Here is a 19,840-nt window from a genome sequence, read left to right as displayed (position 1 = left end):
TCCCTTATATCCCGATACGAAGCAAAAAGCCACACTCTTTTTCAATGGAAGTCACGTGACATAGCATTAGTTAACCGCAGCTAAATCGAACAGCTGTTTTCTATCCTTTTTGAATTCGTTTTTTAATTCTTTAACAATGTCATATTAAAACATGTCGGTAAGATCAATTCGTGGTATCAGGACCTCTCGGGGTACATGGGGCTTTATGCCCCCCTCGTAGGTTTTATGAAAGCTAACGCGGCACCAATAAAGCCCAATGTTCCCCTCGTGATCCTGCTATGACAATATACACCTGGAATATTCTTTTCTATTCAATATACAATAGCCATTTTGCTGTGTGCTTGTGACCATCTGGAGAAAACCATGATGTTCTTGTGCCTATGATCATCGGGTATTGGTGGTACCTTAGACATTTGCCGAAGTGCGATCAGTTATTTAGGTAGACCGTAAAGTGCGTTTATAACGAACACGCTTATAACGAACTGACGGATATTACGACATTTACTTTTGGTCCCAGCCAGTTGTTGCTTAGATGTTGTATGTATGCTTGTAACGAACTACGGTTATGACGAACTTAAATTAGTGGTCCATTTGAGTTCGTTATAACCGTAGTTTATTCAACATGAAAAAAAAGAAGGGGTTGTGCTTCACATTTCTTCAGGCGTATATGGCACATAGAACGGCAAAGTGTCAATCTGTTAATTTCTGACATTAAGCAAGCATGATGATTTCACACGTGGGACAGACAAAAAACGTGAAAAAGTATTACAGTATGTCACTGTTTTACCTACAACTTGGAGAGAGCTGTATCCCTGATGTTTGGAAGCACCTCTAAGCTGCGGTTACTGCAGTCCATCGATTCGTTTACACATTCACACCTGTTGTCTTTGTATGGACACGTGAATGCTAAAAAGATACAACATTAGATGTACAATGATTCATAAAACAGATTGATGTGCTCCGATTTCATTACAATAAAACACTATTTTGTTGTGGTGAACATGAATTAGCATGGTTGATGCTAATGCTGTAAGTAGAACAGTATTTAAATAAAGACTTTGTAATAATCGTCTTATAGAAATGTACATATGCATGTCCTTCGTTGTATATACTCAAACACACCAGCTTACTTCAGTCGCCTGCACAAGAGGCGTTGATGAAGGAAAACAGAGTTCCTTGATCATTTAGGTTGGTTGTTGTTTAACGCCGCACTCAGCAATATTCCAGCTATATGACGGTTGTCTGTACGATGTTAATGCTCGAGTCTGGACCAGACAATCCAGTGACTGACATCATGAGCATCGATCCACGCAATTGGGATACAATGCCTCATCAGTCAAGTCAGCGAGCCCGGCCACCCGATCCCGTTAGTCGCCTCTTACGACAAGCATAGTCACCATATATTCTACCCCGGATCTTCACGGATCAGTTCCTTTATTAGCAATCATAATAAGGTCATCCTTTATGAGCAGCCATAATACGGACATCCTTTATGGGGAGCAATCGTAATACGGATATCCTTTATGAGCAATCATAATACGGACATCCTTTTATCAGCAATCATAATATGGACATCATGTATGAGCAATGATAATACGGGCATCCTTTATGAGCAATCATAATACGGACATCCTATATGGGCAATAATAATACGGACATCATTTATGGGGAGCAATCATAATACAGAAACTCTATATGGGGAGCAATCATAATACGGACAACCTATATGAGCAATAATAATACGGACATCATTTATGGGGAGCAATCATAATACGGAAACTCTTTATGAGTAATCATAATACGGACATCCTTTATGGGGAGCAATCATAATACGGAAACTCTTTATTGGGAGCAATCATAATACGGAAACTCTTTATGAGCAATCATAATACGGAAACTCTTTATGAGCAATCATAATACGGACATCCTTTATGGGGAGCAATCAGTATACGGAAACTCTTTATGAGCAATCATAATGCGGACATTCTTTGTGGGGAGCAATCATTTCATTACACAGAAACTCTTTATGAGCAATCATAATACGGACATCCTTTATGGGGAGCAATCATAATACGGAAACTCTGTATGAGCAATCATAATACGGACATCCTTTATGGGGAGCAATCAGTATACGGAAACTCTTTATGAGCAATCATAATGCGGACATTCTTTGTGGGGAGCAATCATTTCATTACACAGAAACTCTTTATGAGCAATCATAATACGGACATCCTTTATGGGGAGCAATCATAATACGGAAACTCTGTATGAGCAATCATAATACGGACATCCTTTATGGGGAGCAATCAGTATACGGAAACTCTTTATGAGCAATCATAATGCGGACATTCTTTGTGGGGAGCAATCATTTCATTACACAGAAACTCTTTATGAGCAATCATAATACGGACATTCTTTGTGGGGAGCAATCATTACACAGAAACTCTTTATGAGCAATCATAATACGGACAATCTATATGAGCAATAATAATACGGACATCATTTATGGGGAGCAATCATAATACGGAAACTCTGTATGAGCAATCATAATACGGACAATCTATATGAGCAATAATAATACGGACATCATTTATGGGGAGCAATCATAATACGGAAACTCTGTATGAGCAATCATAATACGGACATCCTTTATGGGGAACAATCAGTATACGGAAACTCTTTATGAGCAATCATAATACGGACATCCTATATGGGGAACAATCAGTATACGGAAACTCTTTATGAGCAATCATAATACGGACATCCTTTATGGGGAGCAATCAGTATACGGAAACTCTTTATGAGCAATCATAATACGGACATCCTATATGAGCAATAATAATACGGACATCATTTATGGGGAGCAATCATAATACGGAAACTCTTTATGAGCAGTCATAATACGGACATCCTTAATGGGGAGCAATCATAATACGGAAAACTCTTCATGAGCAATCATAATACGGAAACTCTTTATGAGCAATCATAATACGCACATCCGTTAAGAAAATAAAGTTAACCTTGCAGGCCCAAATCGCCCTCAAATCCCAAGCTGCCTACCGACTATGACTGAGGACTTACAGTGTATATATAAATAATATCTTTTCCGATGATGCGGCCCTCACATGCTAACATCATTCTAGAATTAACATTTTAGTGATACAATACTATATCTTATGATACAAACGACATGTATTACACGATGTACGTATCACAAGTCAACCACTACAACCACACTTACATTTCTTTCAATGAATAATATAATTCTTTATTTCCTTACATAATAAAGGTATGTCTGTTAATATTTTGTCTCACCACAACCCTGTTCATCCCAGTAGGTCATATGACAGTCTAAATTGCCATCACACTTTTGTGAAAGGGATATGCAGTAGCTGTTCCTACACTTGAATTGCCCTGGTTTACAGATCTTGTTTGCTGCAAAACAATGGACAGAATGATAGGTTTATTCATGCATACGCTGATCAAAATGTTTATTAAACGCCACTCAACTGTCATAAAACAGTAACTGTTTGTCAGTCACTTGCACAGCAATGATCCTGCCATACGACGGAGTTCAGTAAAAGCCTATCTACGAAAGATTAGTTGTTCAACATTTGTATATGTATGGATACCTTTACTGTTCAATGCAATGAACAGAAAAGTGTATATTTACATTCGATTGTGGCCGGGTAAGTTGAATGAAGACTTAACAATAATAAACACTCACTGCAATTGAGTAGATGCGATTTATCTGTGCACCCATATTGGAGGGCTTCTTTTGAGTTGTCACACACATAGTCTCTGCTTATACACTGTTTGTTGTTACACCTGAACTCTTCGGGCAGACATTCTCGATATTCTGAAATCAGAAGAACTTATATTTCTATAAACATCCAGGAATCGGTTTAAGACTTTACTTCATCTATTGCAGTTTAAATGCGTACATGTAGTTCAGAGATTTCGGTTTAACGCTGATTTGAACGGTACAAGTTTTAAAGTTACATCGGCATTTGACCTTATTGTAGGGAGAACCCAAAGCGTCCAACTTTGGTGAAACTTATGGAATTGGCAAACCAAGGATCATCATCAGATGAATCTTGGCTTCGAACCCACGATCAGCGAATGCTGACACAGCAGCGAGAAGAGGCACCTTCGACTCCTTAATGATTGCAACTCTCAAGCAATCCGGGCTGTAAGTCTTGAACGTGGCGGGTCCAGTTTGGTGGGGTTACTTTCATTTTCATGTGACAGAAATAAGAATAGGAATTCACCTTTAGGATGTTAACTTGTTTCTTGGCCTACATGTTCTAACAAAATGGTTTGTTTTAGTGGGAATAAATACGTACGGCAGTTGGTCTCGTCTGACTGATCTGGACAGTCTCTCCGGTGATCACACCACTTGTTCGCCTCTATACACATACCACCTCTGCACTTCCGGTAGCCATCTTTACAAGCAAACGACTCTACAAGACATATAGACGCATTGTTATGCACATTGATAGATTGTAGTCTGCCTTTCCAAATGAGTCTTTATTTTAACAATAATAATATTATGTTTTTTTCAATAGTTTCAGCATACCTCAAGATAGAGTTTCAGGTTTCTCCCATGAATTGCAACTATAGACATCCTACTACTCAACTCAGCATGAAGAAGTTTTTATCAGCTGAGGCAAAATATGACTGATTGCTATAAGTCATACGACCCGACGGAACTATTTCCAGCTTCAGTTAAATGTTAAAATGTCAAAAGAACATAAAAAAGTAATATTTCTCATTCTAGTTCACGTATTTAGTATCCATGGCAAATGGTGGTATGTATACTATTTGATTCGAGATAGTTATACATGTTCATTGTCTAAAGCAATGGTGATCATTTTCATATTTATCATGTTGGGATTTCGTAGAAGCAAAATTCAAATGTCTTCTCTTTTTCCCTGAAGGTGTAAATGTATTCGTGCTTTATATCGTCGAAAATGAACCCCTTTCATCTAGATTGCGATTCTTAACAGTTAAAAATTACACAATTAACTGATAATTTGATTCCTTAGCAATTGTTGTAGTACGTAAACAGAATGTGCTGAAATGTCAATAGTTTGAAACATAATGCTGAAGATGTGACTGCAAATGTTCTTTTGACAAAATGTATATTGTGTCCAAAGACAGTTGATGTCATATAGTTATATCATAATAATTATAAATCAATTGCATTTATACAATATCAGTACTGTATATTAACTGCAGTGTTTGTCTGAAACTATTTGAAGGCATACCGCATCCTACTTCATCTGAGCGATCCCAGCAGTCATAGGTTCCATCACAGCGCTTGATGTTGGGAACGCATTTATCGTTCTTGCACCGGAAGTAACCATCAGGGCATGGTTTGAAATCTGATAAAATATTGTGAAGAGACTTAAACATGTTGTAAATCGCCTGTAAGATATAGATTATGAACGATACAACTGATTGTCAAAATAAATCGCACCTGCAGACGATGGTACTAAATTACAAGTTATATTTCTCTTTCTTGTTTGAATTCTAAATTCTCACGGAATCATTCAAAATTTAACACAATCCGATCCTGTTAGTCGCCTCTTACGACAACCTATGTGGTGTCTTGTCGAATGAATGATGCGCATATAGCAGATTTTCCAAAACAAATCTGGAAATAAATAAATTGTTCGCGCTGCTCCAGAAAACAATAACTTCTTTGATAGGCATTTAGAAGTTGGAGTACTAAGTAAGGATAAGAGTTTATGGATGAACAAGTTCTTTATTAAAATTAAGAGCGACGTTTCGGTGTAGGTTATCTCACTTAATTGAAATAAAGAAGTTGTTCATCCATAAATTCTTATACTTACTCAGAAAACAATAGATTACTAAAGCTATCAAAGCAATTTTCGAAACAATCATAATACAAACAAAGATAACATTTGCAATTACATTTAACGACATGAAGGGCATTTATAAGTGACACACATAAGAGAGAGAGAGAATTTATTATTTTAGAGTATATGCTTACCTGATGAATGAGTAAGCATAAACTCAGAAACGTTGTGTTCCTCACAATAAAGAAGTTGACATCCATAAGTTCTCTCACTTACATTCAAGCATTATTTAAGAAATGACACAAACATCTTTGTGTGTCGCCGAGTGAACACATGTGATAACTATAAAACTCACGTTTCAGCCTTTTAATAGCAGTATGTTTGTCATTCTGTATCAATTGTACTTTGTGAAATACATAGAAGACATATATTGCACTCAGCAATATGAGCATCGATCCAAGCGATTGGAGTACGATGACATGCATAAACCAAGTGAGCGATTCTGATCACTCGTTCCAGTAAGTCGCCTCTTACGACAAGCATAGCCGCCTTTTATGGCAAGCATGGGTTGCTGAAGACCTATTCTACCCCAGGGTATCATGATACATCAACAGTTTGACCATATACAAACTACAAGAGTTAATGAGAGAGTGTATTTCAGTAATACCAGCTTGGTCTTGAGGGAAAGCCAGAAAGGATGCTAGTCTCAGTCTACCACTTTGGTGAAACCCACGAGCACGGGTATGGTTCTCAGGAACATAACTAGAAACATAATTAGGGTGAATCCAGGATTCGAACAAACTACCAATATTTTTGGGTGATATAAACCAGAGGGGCTTGTGACGTTAGATATATGGTCACTACTAGTACCATTTGTACTATAGTACTATAAAGGATAGTACTATGACACAGGTTGTGACCACCTTTGTTGTCGCTGCTTATTTACTCCATTTGATAGAAACAAAGGTGTTTGTATACGTACCACATCCCCTTTCGTCCTCCCCGTTACGACAGTCGGCGATGTGGTCACATATGCCCTTGGCTGGTATACACTGACCTTCTGGGCATTCGAAATGCGCGTCCGAACGTGGAAAATCTGCACACATATCGCTGATGTTCCGAGCTTGAAAGATAAAACGAATGCAGTTCTCAGTGGGAGAATTCAAAGTATTCACGCATATACCTCTATAGATAAGAACTTTACATAAACAGTATTCACTAAGTTGGCTTTAAGACAGAATCATGTATGGATAACAACTTCTTAATTGTATGAACGTAAAAAGGGTCCACGACAGAGAATATCCAGTCTTCATACGAAACAGGTTTCATTTAGCGTAAAATCTCTGTCAAAGATGTTCTTTAACTTTGTTTTTACAAGTTGCTTTAATCTCATTTTTTTTATTAGTAAATTATTATCCTCATGATCTAACATAACTGTTCGGACGGACCGAAATATTTTCCTACAACTGATATCTTATACCTCAAATACATCTCGAATAAACATATTATTTCAACTGATACCTTCTCGTAGATATTTGTGTGAAAACTAACTTCGGATCTGCCTCGGATATTGTAAAATCACCAAATTGTTTATAACTCGTAGACATAAGATTGATGTTGAAACGAACTTCGCATCTACCTCGGACATTGTGATATCATGAAAAGGTAATATGCACGTGGTGAAACGAATTTCGAATCTTGATCGGATATTGTCAGTTCAGTTCAGTTTATTTCTCAGAAAATCCTCCAACGGTGGTAAAAGAGAAAAAAAATTAACATAAATTTATAATAATATAATAATAGCAAGATGACAGGAGAAATTGTGTAAATACATATAAGAAATCACAGGTTACAGTGAAATATGACAGAAATAAAGTGATAATTATAAGAATTTCATACACATTTTATAACAGCTTCAATATTTCTAAAGATGGCATTGATGAATTTGATAAGGTTTTTTTTCTATCGTATACTCTAATGCTGAATAAACATTTTTTTTTCAATTCATTCATATTAGACCATTCGGAGAGAACATTACATAGACCGTCACTGGAGAAAAGCTTCACATCTAAATAGGTAATGAAACTCGTCACCAACCGCCGGAGGACTACATAAATTATACAAACGTTCCACTCTTGGGATGTTCAAATGTGGAGTTTGAACTTACAGCAATAGATTTCATCAGAACCCCTTGCTGTGTCCCTACAGTCATTCACTCCGTCACACAGGAACTTGTTGTTGATGCATCTATTGTGAGTATCTACACTTCTGCGGCACAAGAAGCCAGTTCCTCGTACACATTCTATACTGCCTACAAAAAGAAGAACATTGCGGTAGAAAATCAAATAACGTCGCACTTACTCTCAAATTCAACTTATCTGCTGAGTCAGTACTCTTCCTTTGATTTAGCTATCACATGTACCCTATGAGAAAAATGTTTTATTTGGGATAACACTTTCTTAGTAAAGTACATATTCTAGTACGTTTTGGGGTTGGGTCCCAACCGGGATTTGAACCCACACTACCTGTGTGAGTCACCTAATCGCCAGCACACAAAGTCAACGATCTGACCAACTCAGCCACCACGGCTTACGCAAAATTGAAAGTCCGACAATTGGTTGTATAGATCACGTACTTTGTGTACCCCTCTGACAAGTGTAAATTGGCACGGCTCCCGTGGCCGAAAGCTATGAACACACAATGCCATTTAGAAAGTGGTCAAATTTTAACAAATGTTATATTCAGGATAACAGTTCCTTAGTAAAGTACATATTCTAGTACTTTTTGGGGTTGAGTCCCAACCGGGACTCGAACCCACACTGCCAGAGTGAGACACCTAATCGCCAGCACACAAAGTCAGCGAACTTGACAGAGGGGTACACAAAACACGTGATCTAGACTACAGGTTATCAGACTTTCATTTTTGCGGAAGCATCGGTGACTGAGTGGGTAGGATCGCCTTCGTGTGTTGCCGTTTAGGTGGCTCACTCTTGTAATGTTGGTTCGAATCAAGGATAGAACTCAACCTAAAAAACTCCTAGAATCTGTACTTTACTAAGAAAATGTTATCCCAAATATAACAATTGTTACATTTGACCACTTTCTAAATGACATTGCGTGTTCATATCAGAACTCTATGGTTTTTAAGTTGTTACCAGCATCTGTCAGTTGTTATCTCATTGATGCCACTCACGTGTCTCGTGTCTGTTTCAACATATTCACAGGAACATTGCATTTGGAAACCTCAAAGAGAAGCAGAGATCGAGTGAGGTTTAACGACATATGGCACAGGCAGTGCAGCCATCACCGCGTTGCTTTCTTGGGCCGAGGTCCCTGGTCTGACGCTACATACACATATACATGTTGGAGTAATCGTTGAACCCATACTAAGACGCATCGTCATGATATGGATGGAACAATACATAAACCTATTCACTAATTCCGTCCGGTTAACATCAGTTCTGAGGACGTACCGCAGTTAACCTCGTCTTCACATGTGTAGCAGTCACAATCGCCGTCGCAGACGTTGGCCAAGCCTATGCATCGATTGTTGTTGCAGCGATACTGTGACCGGGAGCATTGTTCACCTGGAAAAGGGAGGTATCGTTGTTTATCATCTAAAACTATCCTCCACAGGATATATCGCTTGGGTGAGATCGCATGATTTCTATCAATGGACTCTGTCATTTCCAATGAATCTGGAAGGTTTTGTCGCTTTTATTCTCCAAGTAGATATCGCTGAGATGAAATTGCATTATAATGCTGTGCAGACTACAGACAAGTGCGACGTAACCATGATGCAACAATCAAATTCCATTACTTGTCTCTGCCACTGAGGCTGGATAGCTGCAGTTTTTACACTAAAAACACTCTATTGCTGTGTCCAAATGGAAAAAATGGAAGAATGATTTTGGATGTCTTTAAAAAAAAGGTGAGGTATTTGCGATAATTGTGATATATTATATGAAAATCGAAGGGTTGAGTTAAAGAAGATAGATAATCTCACCCTTGTGTCAAATATATCAACACTCGTTGATAAAGGTTTCTTATTCCTCGACATACATCGTAGGTTAAAACTTTTATCAACGAGTTTTGATATATTTGATATCAAAAGACACAAGGGTGAGATCATCTATCTCCTTTCACTCACCCTTCGATATATAACAATATCACACTTATCACAGATACCTCACCATCTTTCGTTTCAAGAAACCCGGTGCCTTTACAGAGGCACTTCTTTCAACAGAGAGTTAAATAATGGTAATTAAGCCATTGAACGATATCATACAGAATACAACCAACTAGTTAACATGAGAGTGGAAGAATTTGGGTAGAGACAAAATACTTGCACTTACAGTCGACTTCATCTTTCTGTGACCCGTAACAGTCCACCCATCCATCACACTTTTGTTTACTTGACACATAGAGACCAATATCACAGCGAAGGTGATGACCTAGAAACACGCATCCGTCATATGAAGGGCAAAAAACAGGAGCATGACATATTCAACTGAAAACATGTGACAACATATTAGTTAGCCTCTATGCAGCCTGTAGGGAACACGGGTGGTCCAGAAGTCAAAAGCGATGCTTATAGTTTGGTAGCAAACCTACGATCAAGGGTTCGAATTGCAACCATTATGATTGTTGATTTGTCAGCCTGGTCGTAGGTTTATGAATGCAGAAAACGTCTTAGACCTTCACTTCGTTTTCTCCACCCACATTGAGCTGACACTCCAGTAACTGAAGTACTTGTCAATTTAAAGCTGCCTTAAAACTAACGCACTCACTCAATCAATCAATAAATTCGAATAGGAGTTGTGACTCACGACAGCTCAAAACATCTTCATCGGAACCATCCAGACAATCCTTCTGCTTGTCGCACAGATAGGCAGCAGGCACACACTCCGAGTTGTTGCATCTGAACTCAGTCGCGTAGCACTCTCGCCGGTCTGGAAGAAAATATACATCATAAGTGACCATTTGAATAGTTATACAAAGATTCAAGATTCTGGATTCATCAGACCAAGAGTACAATACATATATGTATACCTTACCTATGTTTGGGTCTGACACTATTGATGTACAATTATTCAATGATATGTAACGTAATAATACTATATTTATCACATTTTATTCACATACGTTTTCGTCTGCTACAAATCAAGACCTTTTATTATTGAATGAGTTGTGGAGGACAAGAACGGTGTTGAACAGACTCGTACAAGATGGTACTCATCCTCAACACCTAATTAATCTTAATGGTCACAGTACTAGTATAACAGCAACTGATCAACATTAGTTTTGGCATTACGTTTAGTATACCGCAATTTTCTTGTATTTTTAAAATATAAGAAAGAGTGCGAAACTTACATAAAATACGGATCAAATCTTTAGCTAAAACACTTGATGTGATATACAACTCTGGCGCTAGTTATGACGTGTATCAATTACAGGTGAGGTGAACAGGGGTTTAACGTCGCGTTCAAGATTATTGCATTAAAGTAGCGACGTGCATGTACGTGTGTGTGGCTGTTTGTACTAGTCCGGACTGAAACCAATTTATAGTGCTAGCTCACTGAGATAACATGCCGCAGTTTAACTTGAATACCCCACTCAGACACAGTGTACTGGCTCCGAGCCGACCAGTCCTTGTTTTAGCCCCTTAATGTCGAGCACCAGACAGAGTAACAACAAGTACGTCTTTGAACGTCTTTTGGTATGACGCGTCCGGGGATCGGACCCCGGACCTTCCGCACTCCGGGCGGACGCTCTACCTCTAGACCAGTATGAATTACAATGTGACAGGATATCGGAGCTGGTAGTTTGTTTAACCATTTCTGTATCTCAATATCTACACATGTCTGTTTAAACATAGTTATGAAACCCTGAATGGTTTATAGTCCAGCAGTGAATAAGGAAACAATACTCACTGCAGTTGATTTCGTCCGAGTTGTCCTGGCAATCATCGATGAAGTTGCACATTTTATCTTTTGGAATGCAGAAATGGTTGTTACACTTGAAATGGGTACTCGGACACTCATACGTCTCTGGAATGAGAATATGAAGCATTCACATCTGATCAAGTTTCTGTTTCACCTGCTTATGCTCAATAGTTTCGAAAATATTGTTACAGATTCAAGCTTAGAACAAACAACATGAATCAGCTTTGTATAACAATGGACACAAATGGCAGTGACATTTTTTAGGTTTTACTCAGCAATATTCCAGCTACAAGTTTAAGTCGGAGGTCTGGAAATAACCGAGCCTCGACCAGATAATACAGAGACTGAGGTTGTGAGTAACGATCCACGCCGACGGGATAAGATGACACGCCACCAACTAAATCACAAGTCTGAGCATCCGACTCACAGCAATCGTACCATGTAGTCGCCTCGCACGACCCGCATACGTTAAGAAGGGGGGGGGGGGGGGGGGGGGGGGGGGGGAGTTCTATCCCGGTACCCGGTACCTGCGGAGATCAACTTATAATATAAATATATTATACATGTATTTAGAGTTATCCCCTCTTTTGGACAATCAGTTGAAACAGTAAATACGATTTAACAAAAGAATGTGGAAACCTTTCATCAAATCAGTTTTCGACTTCGAATTCAGAAGCTGTTCGTTAACCCGTGAAGATTCCGGGATAGAATAGGTCTTCAGCAAACCATACATAAAAGGTGACTATGCTTGTCGTAAAAGTCGACTAACGGGATCGTGTGGTCAGGCTCGCTGACTTGGTTGATACATGTCTTCGATCCAAATTGCGTGGATCGATGCTCATGATGTCAATCACTGGATTGTCTGGTCCAGACTCGATTATTTACAGACCGCCATCATATAACTAGAATATTGACGAGTGCGATGTTAAACAACACATAAACAAACAAAGCAGTTCGAAATAAAGAATTTGAGCTGATACCCACCACACCCCTCTTCGTCAGTTCCGCCCTCACAGTCGTTGTTGAGATCACAACGATGTATCATGTCGACACAGTGGGAGTTGTTACACTGGAACTCGTTGGCTAAACAACCTGAAGAAGTATAGAACATAGTTTTGGTAACAGACACACATCGGGAAGAGCAGCATAGGGCTTTTGTCCTTTGTTTTGTATTATGTTGTGTACACTGCTCTGACGGATTTCCCAATCTGAAATAGCTACATTACGGTTCTGCTTGGAAGCTATTCTACGTTAATGTTTGACGGTTTTGCATGCACACTGCCGAGGTAATTTGCCGTTTAACATTTTGAGGTAAGGTGAAATGGGGTTTAAGATCGCGTTCAGGTTTGTTTCACCTACATGTATATAGCGACGTGCATGCTCGTGTGTGTTTCTGCTTGCACTGGTCCAGACTTATACCAAGTCACACCAAGTCACAGTTAAACGTGGAAACCAAACTCGGACCAAGCCACCGTTTAACATGGAAACCTCACTCGGACACACCATGCTGACAGCACTTGTTGATCGTCTTTTGATCTGTCACGGCCACGAAATCGAACCAGTGACCTTCCGCTCTCTGGCTCAACGGGCCCCTAAGGTTGAAACGTTAATAGGTAAAACATATTGGTGTATTCATGCTGTAACTATATCACATTGGGCGGTAGATCACAGGACACATGATGTAACGACTTCTTTCATTTATATTAGTCTTGAATAATGGTGAAGTGCTCATTATCCTAATATTGATACTGTAGTGTGTTTAGGTAATAAACTCATGTTAGAAACATCTAGCTCTGAATGTGGTCGTTATGAGAAATATTTTAATTTAGAAAGGAAATAATATAATATTTCTTTTTCCGGCTCTTATTTAGAATCTAAACCAGAAACCAGAAACCAGGTTCGTATCCCAGCACACCCTGATAATGTTTCTAGGTTTGTCCGCACAATACCCGTGCTCGCGGGTTTTTATCAAAGTGGTAGACCCCTGGGACCATCAAACCGACACGCCGTGATATAACTGGAATAATGTTAAAAGCGGCGTTAAACCCAACTCACTCACTCACGCATAATACCCAAAATCCATTGATTCTAAACGTACCGGAGGCACGGGTGGCCAAGTCGTCTAAGGCGCCGCGATTCGCTGGGCAGAGGTGCGTCCCTTTGGCACGCCAGAAACCTATGATTGTGGGTTCCAATCCCGGTTCGCCCCTATTATGTTTCTAGAGTTTGTCAGCTCCATACCCATGCTCGTCGGTTTCACAGAAGTGTTAAACGTGGAAGACGTCGGGCTTTGGGCTCTCCTGCCACATTAAGCTGACACGCCACGATATGACTGGAATACTGTTAAAAGCGGCCTTAAACACAACTCACTCACTCACTCACTCACTCTAAACGTACCACATTCCAATGGACTCTCGTCTTCTCCATTAGGACACTCGCTGATCCCATTACACACGAGGGTCCGGTTTATACAGGGCGTCTCGATGTCGTTGCACATGAACACACCCTTGAACTTACACCTTTGCTCATCCTTTTCGTCGACCTCTATGACATCAAACGCTGTAGAAAACAAAGTTAATGCATTAAACATGTGTATGCTACAGGTGCAAGTTTGATAGGGGAAATAAGGGCTCATCAATCTGAGGCGCTACAACGCTGACATTTCAGGATCCGCTAATCGTCTGTGTGTGTGTGTGTGTGTGTGTGTGTGTGTGTGTGTGTGTGTGTGTGTGCACGTGGCTGCTTGTACTAGTTGGAATGTATTCCTCTCGGATGCCATGTCGCAGTTGAACATGGATACACCATTCAGACACAGTAAACTGACACCGAGCCGAACGGTCCCCTAGTTTTCGGCAGGGCAGCAGACAAACGCTCTCCTGCACCACAGTGGCGGTCCTACACAAATGAACTATTTACATCATCATAGTAAACTAAACATTATGGCAACTAATGATGTAACTGATGAAGGTGAAAATTACATGATTTTCTGTATCATAACAGATATGGCAATGGGAGCGCATGAGATGGACGTTTTAGACTGACCATGTTTGCCGACTACTACTGAGTAGAATACACACTTCTCAACACTGAGTGTGAGACCCATTGAATTTGCCTTGCATTAAATACTCGTTTCTGATTGGTTACTGAATATACATTTTCCCCATGTACCTTGTTGACTGATAATGTAGAAATTTCATATATCCCTGGGAAAAGCCAAACTTCATACGAATGCGAATAAAATTAGATTATTGTACTCGAAACTAAACACCTATCACATGCAGTTGAGCGAACTTTACCGGACAAAGCCGATTGTAATGAAAGGGGGATAACTCTGGTTGTATTTACGGTCCGCTTGCCACACTGATGAAGACATTTTAGATAACGGGAAAAATAATGCCGGTGAGGTAAAGTCGTCAGTGTATATGGTATGATATACATGTACATATTTTACAGATAGGGAATTTTGAGCGACGTTTTTTCTTATGTAGAAACAAAACAGGTTTGTATAGAAGCATCCCTTTACAAAAGATTGAGCGAGAGATGCATCATGAAGATGAGGTATCAGGTGCGTTCACATGTAATATCGCTTGGTTGAGCTACCTAAATATCTCCACTAAAGCACACCATCTATCAGGGGAGTAAAATCAGTTTGTTTATTTCCTTCTTCTTCAAGTGATGAGACATTTGAGGCACAAATCCGATCAGCAGACTTCACCTCATAGATCTGCTGCTATGGGTAGGACACAGATTTGGTGAGATCATATATTCCATGGATATGCCACGAGAAGAATGTCCGATTAGCTCAAACGGTGCATCATCACTTTGCTCCCCTGAAGGCATGGCACCATATTGTCTAGTCATCACACTTAAGATGAAACACGGGCATGTGGCTATACCCTACCTTTACAAAATAACAGAGTTATCTCCCTTAGGCTACACTTTTAGTCGAGCGTAAATTTCATTTACATGACATACTGTTGATATATATACCAATATACCCAAATAATGGTTAGGACCAATGCCACTGGCCATGTTGCTCATAGGTGTTACGACACAATAATGTTTATTCAACGTGAGAGTTGTCTCCCTTTTCCGTGCCAGTATCCGTAATTTTAAAGCGACGTTGAATCAAACTAAGATAAAATGGTACTCATCTTCCATATACAATTTGTTACACAGTTAACATTAGCTCTCACATCTTGGCTGCTTGTAGTATCTTCCGCTTTCAGTTCTTAACTGATTGGAACTGCATTTTAGTTTTGCAAAATAATTTCTAAAAATAGAGATATTAATGACATTTCTAAACCAAATGAGGCTTTATACAAATACTAACTATACGTTTTTAAACTTTTGCAATGCATATGTCATGACAATGAAGGGCAATGTCATGACAATGAAGGGCAATGTCATGACAATGAAGGGCAATGTCATGACAATGAAGGGCAATGTCATGACAATGAAGGGCAATGTCATGGGCAAAGGGCCGTTTTTGACCCACAGGATCGATTTGACATATTACAAACGTTACAGGGCTGAAAACAGTCGCCCTTTGGGAGATAATCATTGGTGTGATGCATGTAATATCGCATATGATACCAGTTACTGTATCAAATACATCACCATCGAATATCTTTTTCTTGTTTGTTTCCTTTCTCAGCCCCCATCAAATAAACATGGATGAATATTTTCGTTTGCCCGGCAGTTTAGTAAATCATGGAGGCAATCGACTACAACAAATACTTGATCGACTTAGGTCCGTAAACACTCGAGAGCGAACCAGACAATCCAGAGATCGGGATTATGAGCAATGATCCACTTCGTCAGGATACAACGCCATGGTGTCAACCAAGTCACCAAGCATGACCCTCCGATCCATTGAAGTAACGTCGCGTTGAAGATTATTGCACTTATATAGATAGCGACGTACTTGCAGGTGTGGGTCTGTGTGTGTGTGGCTGCTTGTACTAGTCCGGACTGATTTATAGTGCTAGCCCACTGAGATACCATGCCGCAGTTTAACATGTATACCCCACTCAGACACAGTGTACTGGCTCCGAGCCGACCAGTCCTTGTTTTAGCCCCTTAATGTCGAGAGCAAGACAGGGTACAACAAGTACCACCATTTAACGTCTTTTGGTATGACGCGGCCGGGGATCGAACCTCGAACTTCCGCTCTTCGGGCGGACGCTCTACCACTAGACCACGGAGGCGGTCCAAGCCATTAAAGTAAGTACAAGTGCGTGGCAGGGAGTATGGGGGTAAAACATCGTCAGTGAATGGGTCACTGACAATCAGTGATGACACCTGATGTAAGCAAGTCTTATCCTGAAAACACACAGCTTATCATAGCATCGAAATCTAAAAGCCAGTTTGAGATTCATGCTCGCGATCATCGGATCACAACACGGTTAAGGGACGCAACTCCGCACTGTTAATAGCTACCATTTAGCTGTCAATGGCACAGTAGGCACTAATAGACCCTATTAGTTACATTAACAGGCAAGAAACACTGCCTACAAACCAAACGCATGGTTAATCAGTGCCTACATTTATTTGACAATTGTGATGGACGTCTAAGACTGAGCACTAAGGCTTAATAGAGGGGACAGGAATTGACTAAGTAAAACTTGCTTCACTGCCTTAGGGTTAATGTGAATAGAAAATGGAAGAGATTAGTAAATAATACATGACGCACTTGCTGCCCGGCGGTAGAAAGCGGCGTGAGGTGAAATCACTATATCAATCGAGGCAGGTCTGTCCAAAGGTGAACGGAATATCAGTTGGCGCCTTTCACACTAGGACAGGATATGAGGCATTAAGCAAATCAAGATGTCTTCTCGATTGGTCAGTTCGTATCGGTTCTTTGAATGTGATCGTATAATGTTATTTTTATTCTCCATGTGTAATGGTTCAATATACACCAGTACATGGAACCTAGCACCCAACAGCATTGTTAACGTACAGACACATCGATGCGTTTCATTGTTATTGTCTTTAATTCCATATGAATAGGACCTTATCTGTCAAATATGGCCGAATGTTGTTCATTTTAGTCAGCAGTTATTGGTATGTTACACGTCATAAACCACTAGTGACACGTTAATGTCATTATTGTCGGTGTTATACTGCAATAATTAGTGACGTCATATTTAATGACGTCACAGCAGATGACGTACCAACGTTGGTGATGTCATGCTGACACTGTTAGCTTGTCAACACCATTACAAATGACGCGCCACCTTTTCACGACAGCTAATGTTAACTTGCTAATGTTGGATTAAAAGGAAATTATTGCAAATGCGTGTGGTGTCATTCTGATTTTAAAAATCATAATGCTAAATGCTAATAATAATGCTGAAATACCTACTAGAGTACATTGTCTTCATTAATATCTTACCAATACCCTTTTATCTATATACTACACATTGATAGTTTGGTAAATATTAATGCGATCTTGTCTGGTGTCCAACGGCAACCATCATACGATGTATTCGACAGAAAGTGGAGCGTCACGCAATGCTATCATTCACACGTTATAAAGATGCAATGGCAAAGATTTAGTAGAAGATTTATTAAGATGCGGAAGGTTTGATGAATTAAGAAAACTCGATAATGATGTCTTTGATCTGACAGATTTACTTAAACGACCTACGCAGCTTAACTCGTGCAATAGCCCACGCCTGAGATTGAAAACAGAAACTGAAAAAAACCGAAAGAGTATTCTGCCTGCTAACTGTGCTATCTGCAATTGTCCAAGGAAGGTCGGCTTTGTCTTTTGTTACAATTACTGTGAAATATTGCTTACGAGAAATGACTTCCCCCGTAGCAGGACCTAATACAGGGGCGAGAGACCGTCTGTGAATTTAAATATACACCACAAGCCCATTACGAACTTTTTTTATGTGAAGTATGTTGAGTTTCCATCTAAGATCCGACTGTGACCTTCATTCACCAAAAGGACATAGGTGAACTACTGTCAGGGCGAGATCTAGCTGAAGAATTGAAGGCATTATGCTGGAGGAGAGTAAAGGAACTTTCTTGACTGTGTTTGTTACATAACTAAGGATGGTAAAAGTAAGGGGGTCATGGGGAGATTAGGGGCTCACGATCTGAACACAAATAACACAACAATAAAAATATCAATTAAATATTAATAAAAGCAAATAAAACGTCTCTATAATCATAAGAAAGTTCTGCTGAAAGCAGCGTCAGTTTAAGCACTGTGTTTATGAATCACTATAAACTAGTGATGGTGCCAATGTAATGTTGTATGGAAGTTTATTGATGATGATAGCTCACACTTTAATGAATATACCATTCCTCAAATATCTATCTAAATGCCAGGCAATTCATATAATTTATTTATATGAATAAAATCTTCACAGTCGCCTATTGCATCTTCTGGACGTGTCAGGATCCGAGGAGCTCTAAACATGGTTCTTGTTTTTCCAGCATCCACCGGCGTCTGTATCATAATCTGGGCTTTCCTTCACTTCAAGCTGGCACGCTATCATATATAGCTCAAACACTGTTCAAAGCGGCGTGTAACTCAACACATGCATGCACTCTAACATATCTTATCAGATGAAATATTCCCTTCTCACAGTTCTCAATATTGACATTTCATTGGCTGAGCTTTTATGTTCTAGGAATATCGTTCGTCATGAAGTCCAGAATGCCATTCTTGCTTATATTAAAGCATGTGCACGTGGTAGTTTTAATACTTTTTTTTAAATATCTAGGTACTTAGCGAACTTTTATTATGGGCAAGGTGTAAATGGGCCTTGTTGCCCGAACACCTGTAAAACTTTTAATGATCAATCAATCAGCTATTGCCTGTCACCAATTCCATTCTGCATGGAACTATTCTTCAATCACATTTCCAACGGCATCTTTTAACGGAGATTTGGCAGTGTAAGAATCACATAAAGAGAGTAAAAAGACTATGGGGTTTGGAATCGGAAAGAACCTCCACAAGACGATTTATACCTGTGAATTTGAGAACAAATGACTGAATATAATGTTTTTTGTTGTTGTTTGTTGTATGAAGACACATCCATATACTAAATG

General features: G+C 39.5%; 1 protein-coding gene across 1 annotated transcript in view; it reads right to left on the bottom strand.

The window, feature by feature from the left end:
• LOC139475088 (G-protein coupled receptor GRL101-like) overlaps positions 1 to 19,840 on the bottom strand; it is an 87,587-nt gene that overhangs the window by 13,350 nt on the left and 54,397 nt on the right. Inside the window, exons 2-14 of the mRNA XM_071258337.1 lie at positions 14,168 to 14,329; positions 12,755 to 12,862; positions 11,759 to 11,875; positions 10,655 to 10,777; positions 10,181 to 10,279; positions 9,299 to 9,412; positions 7,993 to 8,136; positions 6,808 to 6,948; positions 5,271 to 5,387; positions 4,347 to 4,463; positions 3,728 to 3,859; positions 3,316 to 3,435; positions 792 to 906 (exon numbers count right to left, since the gene is read on the bottom strand). Of these exons, the coding sequence (XP_071114438.1) occupies positions 792 to 906; positions 3,316 to 3,435; positions 3,728 to 3,859; positions 4,347 to 4,463; positions 5,271 to 5,387; positions 6,808 to 6,948; positions 7,993 to 8,136; positions 9,299 to 9,412; positions 10,181 to 10,279; positions 10,655 to 10,777; positions 11,759 to 11,875; positions 12,755 to 12,862; positions 14,168 to 14,329 (1,609 nt within the window). The remainder of the gene's footprint in view (positions 1 to 791; positions 907 to 3,315; positions 3,436 to 3,727; positions 3,860 to 4,346; positions 4,464 to 5,270; positions 5,388 to 6,807; positions 6,949 to 7,992; positions 8,137 to 9,298; positions 9,413 to 10,180; positions 10,280 to 10,654; positions 10,778 to 11,758; positions 11,876 to 12,754; positions 12,863 to 14,167; positions 14,330 to 19,840) is intronic.

The sequence above is a fragment of the Haliotis cracherodii genome, unplaced genomic scaffold (genome assembly GCF_022045235.1).
Source record: "Haliotis cracherodii isolate W230 unplaced genomic scaffold, xgHalCrac1.p SCAF_1, whole genome shotgun sequence".
Lineage (NCBI taxonomy): Eukaryota > Metazoa > Mollusca > Gastropoda > Lepetellida > Haliotidae > Haliotis > Haliotis cracherodii.
Note: the sequence above shows the minus strand (reverse complement) of the source record. Positions and strands in the feature narration are given on the sequence as shown.